This window comes from Euwallacea similis, chromosome 2, assembly GCF_039881205.1.
Source record: "Euwallacea similis isolate ESF13 chromosome 2, ESF131.1, whole genome shotgun sequence".
Taxonomy (NCBI): Eukaryota; Metazoa; Arthropoda; class Insecta; order Coleoptera; family Curculionidae; genus Euwallacea; species Euwallacea similis.
This window is the reverse complement of record NC_089610.1, coordinates 5333766-5351758: the sequence shown is the minus strand read 5'-3', so window position 1 is coordinate 5351758 and position 17993 is coordinate 5333766. Positions and strand designations below refer to the sequence as shown.

At 37.0% G+C, this 17993-nt stretch overlaps 2 protein-coding genes across 3 annotated transcripts in view; one reads left to right on the top strand and one right to left on the bottom strand.

The window, feature by feature from the left end:
- LOC136416794 (uncharacterized) overlaps positions 1-17993 on the top strand; it is a 111441-nt gene that overhangs the window by 17376 nt on the left and 76072 nt on the right. The gene's annotated exons all lie outside the window — the stretch shown is intronic.
- The window catches only part of LOC136416825 (CD63 antigen-like), a 74539-nt gene continuing 61954 nt past the window's right edge, over positions 5409-17993 (bottom strand). Inside the window, exons 2-8 of one of the 2 annotated variants that reach the window (XM_066402194.1) lie at positions 14774-15002; positions 14492-14711; positions 11617-11826; positions 10807-10970; positions 10536-10749; positions 7367-7407; positions 5409-5854 (exon numbers count right to left, since the gene is read on the bottom strand). In XM_066402194.1, coding sequence (XP_066258291.1) covers positions 10542-10749; positions 10807-10970; positions 11617-11826; positions 14492-14711; positions 14774-14988 — 1017 coding nt within the window. In that variant the 5' untranslated portion in view covers positions 14989-15002 and the 3' untranslated portion in view covers positions 5409-5854; positions 7367-7407; positions 10536-10541. The remainder of the gene's footprint in view (positions 5855-7366; positions 7408-10535; positions 10750-10806; positions 10971-11616; positions 11827-14491; positions 14712-14773; positions 15003-17993) is intronic. The other variant, XM_066402201.1, reaches the window with a different exon arrangement.

The window sequence follows — 17993 nt, the reverse complement described above, 5'->3', positions numbered from 1 at the left end:
TCTATTTCGCCTCGAGAATAGAGCCAGTGTTGCCAGCTCAATCTTAGACCCACCAAAACATCATAAACAAATATCAGCGGATTCAGATTATCATATTCATTTGTAACGTAACTGAGTTATGCTATAATGAGGAAATGTATAATAAGTTATCGATAAGTAAAAATTCTGAAACGGTGAGAGATCTAGCAAATGGACCTGATTGACTCCGCCCACTTCAGCCGCTGGTCTCTCAACTAAGTTCGTTGATCTTTGTCGGAGGTACATTAAACCTTATGCGGTCCTTCTCCCACTTGCACAATTCCTATGTTCCGACTTGAACTGGTAATACCTGTATATCATACTTATGGGATTTGCAGAAGGCTTTTGATTATGTGTCTCATTCTAATTGGTCGGATTTGTTGATAACATGGATGGTTTAACCTCCATATGTGCCTTCATTCGAAACTGTGAAAATACCGTTCGAAGCTTCTGCACTCGAAACCAGGAGAACCCTGCTAAAACACATTTTCGATCGACGTACAATTTTTTATGACCCACTTTAGCTGGTCTTTATTCGTTTTTGCGTGCGTGCATTTTTGCGTGCGTAGATGCTCTAAAAATAAATTTTACGGCATCGAGTGCGGTAATAGTATAGCACGTTACTAGAATGACAAGAAAGAGGTAACGAACAAGACAAAAGTTTGCGACCCAGCCGCAGACGAGGCCAATAATTTCATCGAAGAAAGCAATGTAGTTTGCTGCTGATTTATTATCAATATGTGAAATCGTAATTCTGCCAATCTCCAGAGCAGGCAGGAGACCATGTTTGATTTACTTGTATTCCGAAATCCTGCAACAACACAAAACGCACTTAATTGTTAGCTAACGCATTAACAGGCATCACCTAAACATTCTGACGTAATAATATTACGTAACAGTATGATTGTGATCTTGACCTCACTTCCAGATAGGAAAGCTGAAAAAATGCTTTGGTGCATTTGATGTAGACCACAAAGTTCATATGAAGTCTTCATCTTGAATGTTACGCACCTTGTGTCAAGCCAATAAAAGACCTTGTTTTCGATGGTAATAACTGCAATAAAAAGAAAAAGAAATAAAGGTTTATATCGAAAACCAAATGAAATAATTCAAAATATTAAACAAAACATATTTAATACGTAGTCACAAGAAATTCTGTAACCAAACAAGATAACTAAATGACAAAATCAACTAAATCAAATCAATAAATTGCACTTTACAAAAAGCTTGTGCTATGCTTGGATTATGTTGCTTTGTGTTAGTTTACAAATCCAGGTTTACTCGTAAGAAGGATCACATGTAATACTGTAACATTCACTGAATTAAGGCAGATTTCCGATAGGGAGGTTACTTTCCTCTCAGACAGAATAAGTAATATTTGACTGTGTATGAAACCGAGGGAAAGGAACAAGGAATTTTTGCACTCAATTTGAAGTATTCCAGCTTCATAATCGGTTTATATGAATTTTAACCCTGGTCCATCAAAATTTGATTCTGGGCAAGGTATAAGTGATTCATCTTAATTACAAAAAACAAATTTATGGCTGAAATTAGAATGTCGGAACTTATCTTTGCTTAGCTTTATAATATTTCTTTATGAGCGTATATGAGTGGAAACCTTTAAGAAAAAAATTATTTTACACAGGAAATAGGCGCAAATTTCGTGATGCTGTCCAAAATTATTAAATCGATAGGTTCGAAACTTCTTTTGAGTATAGAAAATTTTAGGGTACTTGATTCAAAGTAGAAATATACTTCCCAAAACACCCTTAATTTACGCCTCATGCATAGCGAATATGTTAAGAAACGCAAGACCGACCAAAGCGAATGTAGCAGTCTCACAATCTCGTGAATTCTGTACAAAAGTGAGTTTTGGAGGTTTCTAACATGGTGTAGAAATAACAATTTTTTGACTTCTGTTAATTCTTCCTTTAGTCATCCTTTATAACTTAATTTGCACCAGATTTGTCCAGGAATAGACAGCACATAGAAGAATTGTCTGTACCGAGGTTTTGGCGTTGTTTCACCTGTTTGTTTGTGGCTTTAAATATTCGGAAACAAAGTTCATTGGTCATATGGGTAACGAATACGAGACGAAAAATACATACAGTGAGATAATGTTAACAGTCGCTTTATACCTACTTAATTTAGGCTTAAGTAAAAAATATTACTATATCTCTTACGATAATTTACATATAAATAGGTATTTAGTTATTTGAGGTTTGGTACAATTTTTCTACAAAAAATAGGATTATCATAGTGCTAACGAATCTACTAACAGTTATAAAGTTCCTTCGATAAACGTTTCACAGCGTATTCAATATTAATGCACGTGATAAGTTAGTACTACCTACTTCTAAGTGCTACGTCTAGGGTTGTGAAAAGTAATCATATTATTATTAAAAATCCTTATTTTCTAAGATTTATTGAGGCATGATATTATTTTGAAATTTCTTATGATTAGTAGGTATATAAACGTTTAATACAGAAATGGCTTTGTTGATTTTGTCCAGGTTTTAGGTGTAGTTAATACGTACTATGCACCCAAGTAAAGGAAACTGCAGTCCTTCCGAAATTAAACTTACCCTGAATCTATTTTAAAGCTTTTTAGAATGCACTTTTGATATCTTGGGACAATCTCAGATTTACCTTTTCAAAAGCCTCTAATATTTAGTTAGCATTGTTACAATATCAAAAATATAAACATACCTACTAAATAGTTTCCATGGAAACGAGTCGAAGAGGTATTAAAAAATGAGAAAGTTAAGCTTATTCGTACAGTAATTCGTTTTTAAAGCCCTATAAGCGTATCAATACAGTTCTGAATGCAGTTTTCTCGTTAAGGCTAATGAAAACTTTCTTCGAATTTGGAAAAATAAGTTTTGTTAATTGGAATACGATCTTAGTATTATCGTTAAAAGACTGAAACAGTTTTCAGTCCTTCAAGCTTAACCTATTTGAGGATTTTGGTGAAATTTATTGAAATCCAAGGGTCAGATTCTTGGACCTGGGGAGTGCAGCAAGAATATCCGGAAAAAACATCAAAATAACTTGCATATGCGAATTTGACGTCGTTTCAATAGTTTCCAACATTTCGCTCATGCTATTTCTTCAGACTGCTCAAATAATTTCTCGTCCAGTCCTCGATGATATAGAATTAAGAGAGACATGTAAATGCTTCCTGATTATTTGGATTGCCTTTCTTTCTTTTGTCCAAAACTTATTTTTCCTTTTGTAGAGATCTAAATTCAGAAATAATCTACCATAAGGCATGGCAAAAATTAGGAAATAAATTTTTGTTTTTTTAAATATTTATGTATAGGTATCGAAGCACCGTTCATTTTTATTTCTTTTCCAGAAACTTGCACTTTCTCATTCCGCGGCATTTTGATTAGTGAATTCTTTAATTTCTATCAAGACTGTCTCTGTCAATTAATAATTATAGTTCTCACCAACGAATAGAAGGAACTTAACAATGCAAACACGCATGGCTGGCCTATTGATCATCCTTCAACTTAAATCTGTCCCTACGCACAATGACTGTTCCTCAGTCATACTCGCACTGATCACATGATAACAGAGCTACGAGTAAGCCATACCTATGCATCACTAAAACTTACCTTTATCTGTGCGATGTCAGTTAGTAAATTCTTTATTTTAACCTATCACTATAAATAAACTGCTCCACAAAAAAATAGCTCCACCCATGTTTTTTGGTAATTTACCAAAGTGTTTAAACTTTTCTTAAGTTTTTCTTTTGTATCATGTTTGTTGACCAAAAACATTAGGCTCTGCAAAGAACCATTCACATCCGCTTCCTTATACCGTAATAAAGTATACTAAACCGAAAATCGGCTTCCACATAATGATAGCTCCACTTTGCTTTTGTAACTTATCGATGTGTTTTTGTTTATATTGTTATTTTTGACAGCGTAAAAAACTGTTTTGAAAGATCGTGTTTTCACTTTGTTTTCAGTTCTCAGGTTCTCAGTTTCAGTCAGCAGGTTTGGTTCAGTATTTGCTATCATGGGACGTGGTCCGTCTTTAACTGAGGTGGAAAGAGCAGATATTTTGACTCATCATCGTTATGGACGCTCAAATCGTTGGATCGCTCGTGAAATAGGACGTAATCATCGAGTTATTAATTCTTTCTTGAAGGATCCGATCTCTTACGATACGAAAAAGTCCCCAGGATGGTCGAAAAAGCTTAATGCCCGTCAGAGAAGACGTATCATTAATGCAGCTTCAAATGCTACCGTATCGTGCAGCACCATCAAAAAAGATCAGGACCTTAATGTGTCAATTGAAACAGGCGTACGATTCGTCAATGTGGCTTTATTAAACGTTCAAAAATGCTCACAGCACCAGAATTGTCTGACGTTCACAAGATTCAACGTCTCGCATTTGCTCGTGCTAATGTTCGCACTGATTTTACAAATGTAAGTTTTGCAATGTTACCAGCAATGTTATGTAATTATTTAACGCCTTTCATTTAGTTCATTTGGTCTGACGAGAAAAAATGGAATCTCGACGGCCCTGATGGATTCAATTCATATTGGAGAGATTTGAGGAAAGAGCCTCGAATTTTTCCACGTCGAAACTTTGGTGGTGGCACACTAATGGTGTGGGCAGCGTTCAGCGTGCACGGTAAAGTGCGTTTAGCATTTCCATCCGCTAAAATGAATTCAGAAGAATATCAAGAACTGCTGGACGCATGTCTTTTGCTTTATCTCGAGGAAAATGACGGTATTGAATTCCAGTATCAGCAAGGCAATGCACCAATCCATGTGTCGCGATCAACGAAAGCTTGGTTTAATGGAGCACAATTGCCACTGGTCGACTGGCCTTCCCGTTCACCAGATTTAAATGTTATCGAAAACGTTTGGGCGATACTCGTACGTCGTGTTTACGCAAATATCGTACCATTAAGGAGCTCAAAAATTCAATTGTGCTCGAATGGGAAAATTTAGATAATAACCTTCTTGTTCGGCTTGTAAATTCTATGGATAATCGTTTATTTCAAGTAATTCAGGGGAATGGTAGCGCCACTGATTACTGAAATGTCGTCAATGTTATTATTTTATTGGTAATATATAAATAAATTATTGTTTTTGAAGTGGAGCTATCATTATGGGGAATCCAGTTTTCGGTTTAGTATACTGTATTACGGTATAAGGATGCGGATGTGAATGGTTCTTTGCAGAGCCTAATGTTTTTGGTCAACAAACATGATACAAAAGAAAAACTTAAGAAAAGTTTAAACACTTTGGTAAATTACCAAAAAATATGGGTGGAGCTACCTTTTTGTGGAGCAGTGTATATATACAGGGTGTCGATTTCTGGAGCTCAACCATGAGAATCTCAGTGACTGTAAAAGATAAGAGGTCGGTTAAATTGCGGCTAAGTATAATATTCATATCAATGCTGCAAACGCTTTGAAACGGCATATTGTTGAACTTCAAATTGTGCATCTTTGTCCCAATTTAACCGCGTATCTTTTATGATTACTGAGATCCTCAAAGTTAAGCTCCACAAACAGACACCTTGCATAATTCTATCACTAACCGCTACCCTAATAATCGAAACATGAAATAGGGCACACAAGTCCAGTTTTTTAGGTCACACTTTCTGCGTCCTGGAAGTCTCTGGGCTATACTAACGTTTCCTGTGGAAAAGTGGGCACCGATGAGAGCAACTCTCAGCAGGGTTCTTCTTTCGTCTCTTCCTTAACCCGTGCACGGGGCTTGCGTTTGAAGATGTCTTCCAGGGGCGTAGCCAGGGGGCCCTTCTTGACACGGCCCCAACGGCCGCGGCTGAACAGGCCCTCCAGCCGATACTGGAAAGAAATGATCAAGATTAGAAAACATATATGTACATAGTTTTTACTGTGTTGTAGCAACGTCGGTGCAGATAAAACGTGTCTAAAGAGAGCGTATCAAAACATTTTATCGCTTCGTGTATGTAAAATCGCAAAATAATTCGAAGACTGTGTAAACATTTCGTCGCTTTCGCGATAGATATAGGGGCTTTTTGATAAGATGGATGTTTCCTGGGAGCTTGCATGGGTGCGAATCGGATCAAACCTCCTCCCAGCATGGCTTTCAAAGACATAAAACAAGGAAAAAGGATAGAAAGCCCAACCTCAATTAACGGACAAAAGACGAGGACGCAAGGATACAACAACATCCACATTAATCATTTTCCCACATATTCAACATCATCATAACTACCGTCACCACGAGAGTCCAATTTGCCATTAAATGGGAAGAACTTAATCCGAATGACAGGGATATCATCATTAAGCAAGAGAAGAGCTTTTTGGTTAAAACAAATGACAAGATCAACGATCCATTTCCTAATTTCTAATACGTTGACCGGCTCATTTACCAGATATTGCCCCATTAAATTATTATTTATGGGGAACTATGAGAAACCTCATTTATAAATCTGTGCCCATCGATATTAATGAGCTATGTGGACGATCATCGCAAATTTAAGAACCAAAATGAGAAGAAGAGACGTTTTAAGATCAATGCAGAATTTAATAAAACTCATAGAGATGTGCTTGGAAGTGGAGGATAAACCCAAAAAATTGATATTTCCGCCAAGCTACAGGACTGAACTTTAATATGTCATACATCATTGCAATGCCACCTACTTTTTATATTTTTTTAAAGGGGAAAGTCACCTTTCTGCTGATTTAGATTTTTTGTGTTTTCAAATTTTCAGTAGTTGATGAGTTTGTTTAATTACATCTCTAATAAATAAGCATAAAATAGATAATGTTTCGTAATGAGTTGCCAGGAATGGAGTAATTATATCACCACATAATCTAACATGATGACAAATTTTCCACTCTAATTTTACTCAATACCTATATCCTTTAGGAGATTTAATGGCGCATCCTTTCTAGATGAGAAAAAGGACCTTTTAGAGAATGAATATGTGTTCTTCATATAGAGAAGAGATTTTTTTTGCTGGGTAAACCAACCTTTAATAAAAGGGAACGGTACGCCTTAACATTTTTCTCGAATTGAGTAAAATCTCCTAAGATCCCTTGATACTGACTAAAATCATTTCGTTATTCGCCGGCCTAACAAGCCTTCTGCAATAAAGCTAAGAATGCACTAACACAGATCCAAGTTAACCTAATAGAGGCATGTATTATTCACCTTAACAAACATTCTGAATACATGCAATTTTAGTGTTTACATTTGCCATGCTAAAATTACGTTAAATCTGACTGAAATAATGTTGATCTCCATTGTTATATTAGCGGAGGGAGAGCGGTCTATTTTGAGCAAACAGTGCAGTTTACTGGGAAATGCATGCAAGGCAATTCACTCACCAACAACACTTAGAGCAGGCGGCCATCATGCTTGAAGAAATCTTAAAGAAAAGAAAAGTATCTAAGATATAAATAGGGCTAAATTGTAGTATCTAATAAAAGTACAGACTTACACAGATATGTTTAAAGGAAAATACAGCTCTGTCAAAGGAGCTACGCCATAAATATTGGCCATTCGCAAAAAAATATGCATTATAAACAAGAAGTATGTTAAGGGAAATAAAACAATTACCGCCAATTAGTCTTATCTCGGTTTCGATATTTTCTGCCTTTCAAGAGGTTCAGGTGAGGGAAGTTGCGTGTTTAATACCCATTTAATAATAGTAACCAGGGATTAAAGTGTGCAGTCGACATAATTGCGTAATTTATACATTGCATGCAAATACGTAATGGCAATACAATAACCTCTAGGGTATAAAACACAATATTTAGTATACAAATGTTGCTTCGCAGATAGAGTTGAGGGTAGCTAATTAACCCACATAGTGAAATCGTTTGTATGCCAATAATTTACACCAGAGAAATACTGCAAAATTCAGCGTTATTTTTCTTCTTTTTTTTTGGGACTAACGGCTCATACACAGTATCCTGACTTAAAACTAAATCAGGATAATATTTACGTTTTACTAAGAGCTCGGGCGAAAACCCTTGACGTTTTGGTGACAAATCTGGCATCGTGCTCGAAACCTAAGGAAACGAGAAGAAAAACGCAAATAAACAATTAAAGTTTTTTAAATTCCATTTTCTCTGTTGATGACGATGGGAATTACGCTAAATTAGATAAAGCCCCCACAGAAACATTAGGGAAGCCTGAGAAATCTGTCATTCCTCAGCGGTTGAGGAGAGGAATTTCAGAGCGTTCCACACAATTTAAATATTTACTTCTCATATATTTTATCTTACCGTTTATTTTCGGTTTTCTACCCCTTTTTCCTAGTTTCTGAAGACAGTGACGGTCGCACGTTCGCCATTAGTTTTTAACGCGATATGTGAAAGTTTTATTTGCATTCAATTTGCGCTCTGTCCAGGCTTGCTGTTCGGTCATCGTGCAACTTCGGCACCCCGAACGTAAAAAGGACGCGATATTCCCGGTACTGTGAAACCAAATTGAATTTTAAAGTGCTGTTTTTACCGGTTTTCAGCTAGGCACAATCTTGCACGACACTCATCACTTTTCCTCAAAATTCACCTTTAACTCTGCACAAACTTTTCAAATTTTGTCCACATTTTCTTCCGAAATTTGATATTTTTCGCGACTGAAACGAACGACGACGTGAAGACGCCATTAATACCAACAACTAAAGCGCTATTGTTTTGTTTCCAAAGCCTTCTTGACAACTTTAAATATTTACCTCTCATACGTTTTAGTTTACCGTTTATCGAGGTTTTTCTGCTTTTTTTCCTAATTTCTGAAGACGGTGATGGTCACACGTTCATTCATTAACTTTTAAATGCTATGTAACGAAAACTTTTAGCTCAGTTCAATTTGAGGGTTAGTGATGTTTGCCGCTCAATCATCGTGCGACTCCGGAGACCCGAACGTAAACAACAGGATATTCCCGGTGTAGTCAAATCAAATCGAATTTTAAAAGCGCGATGTTTAGCTGTCTTCAGCTGGGCATAATCTCGCACGACACTTATTATGTTTCTACAAAATTAACATTGAACTCTGCACAAACTTTTCCAAATTTTTTCTACATCTTTCATGCGATATTTGATATTTTCCGCGAGCGAAACGAGTGGAGACGCGGAGATGTCACTCATACTGACAACTGAAGCGTTATTGTTTTGTTTCCAAAGCCTTCTTGTGTACCCTTTATTTTAAAGGATAAATGTTATTCTTAGTTTTAACTCAGAACAGTGTGCAAAATTAAATTAAAGTAAAATAAAAGTAAAAAATAGAAGAAGAAATGAACAATTCCTCTCAAAGGTATAGAACATATTGGGTTGTCCACAAAGTCATTGTGTTTTTTACAATGAAAATGAAAGACAATTTTTCACTTAAAATGACAATTTTATTAAATGAGGTCCACTTTGTTCAACAACATTTCTTCAACTTTGGGGCCACTTCATTATGCCGCGTTCATAAAATTTAGATCCTTTTTCGGCAAAAACTGGCCGAAAACCGTTCTTACATCTTGATTAGTCGTCAAGGTTTTTTCATTAAGGACATTTTCAGCAATCGAAACAGATGATAATCCGATGGTCTTGGAAACACTGTAAATGTGGCGAAACTTCCCATCCAAGTTGTAATAATTTTTGGCAGGAAATTAAACTTGTATGTGGTTTAGCATTACCTTGATGACACACACTTTTACGAGTTACCAATCTTGGGCGCTTTCTCTCGATTTCGTTACTCAGTCTATCCAGTTGAGGACAATACATACTCGAATCCAATTGTTCGGTTCCTTAGAAGGAATTTAAAAAGGCACCACACCTTTGTAATCCTACCAAATGGATAACATAATTTTTCTTTGGTGAATATCCGCTTTTGGAGCATTTTCGACTGGCTCATTACGCTTGATCTAAGAACTTTTACGTACGACATTGTTATAGACTGTTCAGTTTTCGTCACCTGTTATCGTACGTCTCAAAAAGTGCCCATTTTCTTCTCGTTTAGAGAGTGCTTTGAATTCATGTGGTGCCCATATATCGAGTTTACTAACGTATCCAATTCGTTTCAAATGATTTCCAATGCTTGATTTCGATACGTTTAGCCTGCCAGTAATCTTTCGTATGGGCAATCGACGATCGTCAACTTCACTTGGCTTTCTTGAGCGAACTGAGTATTTGACAAACCAGTTTTGACACTGACGAGGTTTTAACATGTTATTTCATACACATCGCATAACTTTTTATGATTTTGTTTTGCGCATTTTCCTTTGCAGAAGTAGAATGGCAAAATATCTCAGAAATGTTCATTTTTGTTGTCCATTTTTGAATAGGTGGCAAATAAACAATTTCAGCAACAATTTAAGGTAGTTAAACTCACTCAATGGAAAAATACGGAATTACCTTATGGATAACCCAACATTTAAAATTTGGAATGTTTTTGAATTTAAAAAGTTTTAAGTATGGGACTCCAAAGGTCACAAATATAAAAAAAATGCAAAAATTCTCACCGTCGCTCAGCTACGTGAAGGTCAGCATGATCATATTTTGAGCTTACCTTTAGTCATATATTGTCTTGACTTCGGCTTCTATGATACTCCCTCAACTCATAGTTGTTGTTTCCGTTAGGATTCTTGGGCTGCGTGGGAGGTGAGGACAAGAGGACGGCACTTTCGGGCCGTACCAGGAGGGCCTCCATCTCGCATTCAGCCGCCTCCGCTTTCAGTGAACCCGGTACGGCCCCGTTTACGTTGGGCAGTTCTTGTTCTACCCTGATTATAAGAAAAAACAACTTTTCGAAGCGCGTGAATGAGCAAAAGCGAACTTACTTTAATATTCGTATTTTCTGAATCATTTCTCTAATTTCGTATCTCAGAATTCCTAGGAAGCACAACTTAAGGAAGGCCAAAACGCAGTAGCCTAAAATAGCTAACAGGGAGGCAGTTGACCTTAGATAGGCCAGAAGACGCTCGTCACAGCCAGTTGAATGCACCTGGAGGAAGGAAACGGTGCATTTAATGGCAGATTTTTGATTATGTATTTATTAATAAAATTATTAATAAGAGGGAAAATCATTTATAGCCTGGTAAAATTGTTCTATACTTTGGAGAATACATTTTTTACTACATGGATCAACAATACTTTCGAATTAAATGCCGCGATTGTTATGCTTAAATGTGTGTAATTTCCCGAAACAAATCAATAAATTAATAATTTACAGCAAAATTTCGCATAGCTGCAATTCAGTGGCCTAATTAATTGACTACGTTAAAGGGCATGGAAACGTTCGTTTCTGTTTTATTGTTTAAGAGCCTAAATAGAAGCAATTAATTGTAATTGCCCAGAAATTGGTTAGCTTTTATTGTTTATACCTTTATTAGAACAAAAATGAAAATTATTTACATTTCTATAATAAAACTGGACTAGTTGTTTGTTTCATGTGGACGATTAACGTGTTGATAAAGCATATGTTTTTAGATTCTTAATATGTTTATGTGGACAGTAATGAAGCACGAGCGATGTAGTGCATGTGATTTGATCTAAAATATCAAAACACGAAAGACAAATAATTTTTAGGTATTGAATTTAGTGTAGGTAAACCGTTTAACTTCTAGCACTAATGACAATTTTCAACGTACATTTGTACATCTTGTTGCGTTGGGTGCCGGCTCGTAACAGCAACTAGAAGGCATTTCGAATTTCGCAGTTCCCGTGCTATTCGAAAATTCTTCCGGTCCTGTGACCCCGCAGCACTCATCTTCAGTTTGCAAACGATCCCATAAATGCGTCATATCACTACTCGTGCCGTATTCCTGATGAAACCTTATTCTTAAGGCTGGTCTAAGCTCCTGGAACCAATAGAAAACCTCATGTGAGTCTCTAAGCTTAACTCAATTAGGTAACAACCAATGGTATTCAAGTAAACGCGTACATCTAGCCAATAAGGGCCTCGTTACACCACGATAGTACTACGTTACCCGCAATAGTCTATGTGCCAATTGTACCGGCGCATAAGGCACCTCTGGCAACAAAATGACGTCATGAGGGTACTAAACTCGCGGCCTTCTGTTCAAAAAAGATAACCAATTTTAGTGGGTTGCCGTCAATTGTTGGATTCATGGTAAAGTGCCTGCTAAAGATAAGTGGATCAGCCTAATTGGAATTGTGAGTTACGTCAATCGTAGGGCATAATCTTTCCCCTTCTTTCTACAGCTATTGCCAAGCAAAAATATTTCCCGGATTTGTAGTCCAGTTATTTCAGGTTAAAAATGCACATGGTAGAGATTAAATCATAGCATTCTAATTGCCAATTTTATTGTCCTGAATTGGCTGTTTTGCTAGCATGGCACAGTATGACAGAGCGTAACGTAACGTGACGTAACGTAACGTAGCATAAGCCAAGAGATTTTCCCACATCGCAAGGAGCAACACTTTTTTTCTGATTGCAACAAATAAAACGCCTCAACCGGATCTATAATTCTTCATTGCCAAACTCCACCAACCTCCAAATGAACGCTCGACCATTTTAAAAATTCGACCCCGCTTGCAACGGAGTTTAAAATCACGTCTCGATTTATCCCAGGGGAACCCACGAACATTGGCTCCACTTAATTAAAGTCTCTTGTATATTTTTTATCACGTGATCAGCCCAGGTAGTTTTTCTGTTATAAAATCTTTAGCATGTTTTGATTTCCCGAAGGTACTATCCGGGGATCTCCCTTCCACGAACACAGAGGTTGGATTTATTTTTATTAAGATGTAGTGACGCTTTAAAATTCGCCCTTTTTTGCCGAGTTCGGATGTTAAAAATGTAATAAAGAAGGATCCAGATGAAAGGAGTTTTGTGTTCGTTTAATATTTAGCATATAAGGCTTGAGGCCTCCTGAACGTATAAGGCCAGATGGAACATAAAAGGGTCAGCGAATTTATGAGAAAAATGGAGAAAAAATACGCTGTCTTTGAGAGCACATGAGAAGGCAAGTAATAATATGATATCGATAAATTCACAATAAAATGTAAAGGTGTTAGATCAGGTGACCAAGGGGGCCCAGGAACATGCCAAATGCACATATGCCGGTTTTTTTACTAATGTGGTTAATAAATTAAAATGAAACGTACTAAAACTTGATGAAACACATTTCTGCACATAACTGTCTTAAAGCATGATAAAACCATAGCGTTTTAGGAAAACATTCTGGACATGGGTTTTTAACTGTCTTTTATTGTTGCACCGAATAATCTCTAAATGTTTGATCTCATAGTTCTGAATCATTCTGTATAGAATGGAAATCAGGTAGCTGTAGATACCACAAGTAGGTATTATACGCAGCTACCCAAACTTAGTTTGGACTAAACTTGTTCAGAACTTTCTCGTGCTCTCAAAATAAGGGATTGCTGCAATTTCCACAGCAATGGAGAGCAGTTATGTCGTTTCAAACTCAAAATTTCAAGTGGTCTGAGATGTGAGTGAGCGAGTTTTGCGCCAGAAGCGCAGACCGGCTAACAATCCGAAAGATTTTATGAATAAGTACATCTTCGACAATAGAAGAAATCCGACATCCACAAGGACATAATTTGTCACAGTCCGGTCACTAAATTACCAACTATGTTGAGCCCCTTTCAAGCCGCGTGTTATCTTTGTTCTTAACAAGACTAAGTCAACATTGAAACGTTCTATCGGGTAAATCGAAAGGGCAAAAACGAAATTCCCGACAAACCAAACGTTAACCCTCGACCTTTCTACTTTGGCTTATCGAAACAAATCCAGCAGAAGCAAGTGAATTAGACATAAATTTAAAATCGAATTTGGAAATATCGCAGTTGTGGATCAGTGTTGCCAAGTAAGGAATAAGAATTTCCACGTATGTGGTTTTAAATTTATTCCGCAAAGTGTACGGATCCAGGTCTTCTTTGGAATCAGAAGTAACGAGTGAAATCCACTTTTGAATTTCCATCTATTCCAGAGAAATTGCAGCGTCTCGAAGTCCTTCAGCAGTACGTTTTCAAGCTGCTAATGGGGGGATGAAAACGGGCCATTATGGCCCAGCTGCAAGAAAGACTGAAAGGCGCCTGTAAAGGAGCTGGATTTGAACACGAAAATGTGAAAATTCAAGAGACGCACATAAATTTGACAATTGACACGACAGCAAATTCAAAATCCGCGACATGTCAACCTCTAGCTCAAATTGATGGCCAATTTTCCAATTCCCATTGGTCAGTTTTGCAAACGATGTCAGTCTATAAAGAAACGGATTGGCTGTTGCTAGTTTGTAGTGGATTTGTACGGCTAATGTCTAAAATGGCGGTCGTTGTGTTAAGTATGAACTGACGTAAGCACCTTTGGTTAGGTTTTTAGGGCCAATTTAGAAGTGAACGCGAACGCGATTCAATAGGCGATAATGGCAATTCATTCTGCAGAAGCTAAACTCCGCTTAAGGGCTTAACCTCCAAGTGTTCATTAAAGACCCATTTTGACAACATTCAAATAATATCGCAAAGAAACTGAGAACTTACCTGACAAATTTTCTCGAACCTATATGCCCAAAATGCGCCTATGAGAACGTCCCCAAATATTAACACTAAAAGTAGCAACCAATAGGCATTCAGCAGTTTCTCTGATAGTTTTAAGGCAGCTACACACCCCAATACTTGCAAGGCTCCTCCCTGTGTCGCTAAGGCCAGGTAAGCGTACAGGAACGATGGCTGGTACAACGTGAGCGAAGGTATCAGACTTCTGCAAAGTAGTAAACGATTCTGAGGGTGTCGATCTTGGGGGGAGGAATGGTATAATTTTACCTTCTGAAGTCAAAAAGGAGAGTTTTGACAGCGGCTCCAGCGAAAGCCAGAGCTCCAGCCAATAATGCTGTGTTACAGGTGTAGATCCAGAGGCGGTAGTAGCGCATGGCCCTGCCGCCCGGCCCGTAGCCGCCCGTCGTCGCCGACCTGCCACCTGCGCGCCGAAGCGGCATCCGCCTCCGTAGGCCCCCCTCAGCCGTGCCGCCCCAGCCCATCGCCCCCCATGCACCTGGCACACAAAAATACAGCTCTTTATTCAATTTAATATAAGACACCCTATACACATACATATTATACGTTTCTTCAACAACTTTCAAAAACACCCGGTAATACGAACCCAAGGTGGAGACAATTTTTCTGTCACTGTCAACTGTCTTTTCATAACTTCAACTGCCTTAAAGTCAATTTTGATGTTTGCCATTAAATTTCCTAATTGCCGGTGCACAGGTTCGAATCTTTTCGAAAACGATATTTTCATAAAACTTTTTATCATAATAGGATAATGGTCAGTCAAGAAGATTAGCCTCAAATTTTGAACTCGACAGGCCGAAATTTTGATCCCTTTAAAGCACAGAATAAATTAGCTTTGAAACTCCAAATAAGATTAATTAAAGTGATACATCGAAATACGCAACAGGGGTAAACTTCCGGATATTAACACTGGATTTAAGTTTTCTGGAATCAATTAGTTTTCCTCAATTCGCTGAAGCACAGTTGTGTAGTATTTAAATTTTAAACCGAAGGTTGGAGCAAATAAAACAAAGTGAAAATAACTTCGATAATGAGAAAATGAAAGAAATTTACGTCACAAATGTCGTCCCCCATCTTGTCATTATTGCATAACAAAGTGAGTGGCATTTGTGACGTAAATAAGTATCCTGTCGCTATTGAATGACAAAATGAATGGCATATGTGGCGTAAATGAGAGTGACAGTTGGCACTTTTATACGTTAAGGTTGTTTTAGTTCCCTTTTTACGTCAAGCTGTCATTTAATGCAAACTTTGAACATCCCCTTCCTACGAAATAAGGCCAAACTACACATAAAATTACATCCCCATACAAAAGGTCAATAGCAGAAGCTGCGGCACGTGAAACCGTACTTTCTATGTGATGTGCGAATCGATTGAAAAGGGACTTCGATAAATGTCGATGCCCTTCAGCTTCGCCACAATTCGATCATTCACATGTCTCTTCTGCCCGAGAGACTCATAGCATTTCCTGTTATTTTTCTCTTTTGGTGTCGGTTCAATACGAAAATCCTTCTGTACTGAAAAATGACCGTCGATTTTCATCAATTAACCGCACTGAATTATAGTTACTCGTGGAAAGAGGTTGTTAATACCAAAGAGTTTGTTAATACCTCGAGAAGCCGTTTTTCCAAATTAACTGATTTAGATTGCTGCATAATTTACGCTAAAGGCTGCATTAAGAAGTGTTTTTTCTCATTAAATTCAGTTTTATGGGTTCTCAAGATTGCCGAATAAAATTTCGTTGGAAATCGATTGGCAATGGGAGAGGGAACATGACCTTGAAAGAGATCCTTTCTTTCATGTAATATTATTATCCGGCAATGGAGAAAGAAAGCTTTTAAGACTAACTTCTTTTACTTCTGGCAGTCACTAATAATTATTGTTATATCCGGAATCATTTATAGCTATTTTTTGAACAGAGTTGAAAACAAACACATTAAGCTACTTCGGTCTTATTTTAATTTAATGGACAAACTTACAGGGATTAATGGATTTTGGGTGTTTATAAGTGGAAACATTTTTCTATTTATTCTGGGTCTATTTTCGTAACTTTTGTTTCGGCATTATATCGTGGCATCAACTAAACCAATAAATTTCATGCAAGATGCGGTAAGCAGATATCTATTATAAAAGGAATTTTGGCCCAGAAATGCGATATATTACCTACATCGTCTTCTGTAGATAATAAATCAAAGTAGGATAAACCCACTTTACTTTCCTGTGCCCCATTTTCTAGGTACCTCAATTTTAACAGTGATCAATGCACTACGTGATGTTAGAGTTATATTGTTTACAAGGTCTGTATTACATTTTCTCTTTAAATTTTAGGTATGTATTGACTTTCCATAAATAGCTAAAATTCCACAATAATTAAACAATTAGGTAATTGAATAATTAGATAATTAGATAATTCGCCAATTAGACAATTAAATAACCTAACCTGAACCTTACCAAATGATATGCTGTAAACCCTAAGCAGTCTATTGAGAGCGTATTTATAGCGGAAAACGTAACATCAATTCCAAACCGTAAATAGGCATCCCCAAGGTAATTTCGCGACTTTATTGACCTTTAAGGTGAAATTTTATTAGGTGATATTAAAAGGGAAAAACAGGAAAAAAAATAGAGTTTTTAATGGAAATGGTTTTAGTTGAATGAGTGTGCCTGTTTATTACCAGGAACGAGGATTTTCAAAGAATTCACATAGAAAAGCGTCAACAGAAAACTCAGTATTTTAGATATTTTTTTTCTTAAACCCATCAGCTAAAAAGTTTTTGTTCTCTTACTCCCAAAATTCCTGGAAGTAAAAACTTAAAGAGAGTGCAGTGAAGGGCGGAAAGTTTGTCTCTAGCGGGACACTTCGCTTCGTAACTTTTTGCTCTTAACGAAAAAAAATCAGCTTGCGAGACTCACTTTATTGCTTTATTATTGAGTTAGGTTTACAATTCCAGGATCGAAGAGTAACTTAGAAAGAACTTTTTTCCACAACCAGCTTTAAGAGGGACCATTATTGAGCGTGTTGAATGACTGTGAAGTACATTTTCGCGCCTTTTTTTCCCAAACAGTTGAAGGTTAATGGTGACACGTGTATGTACTCTTGCTCATTGCTCTATACACGTAAAATCATGAATATGAAGTTTTCATATCGATAAATTGAACAGACTAGTGAACATCTGTGGCCACCACGAATTCCAGACTTAAACCCACTAGATTTTTTGTTTGGTTTTTGTGCAGTCATTGGTATATATTTAAATCCGTGTATCCGTGTTCTAGTTATAATCACATACCTCACAACATTGGTGTGTAATATACCATTATTCTCAAGTTTCCATTCAAATTTAACCGATAAGTTGGGGAGTTCTGCTTTTGTTTAAACAGCAGCTGGACCAACTAGAGATTTCTAATGGCTACAAAAACTACTTTAATTAATTGATAACCAGACTCCATCTTGTTTCCAACTAGGATTTTT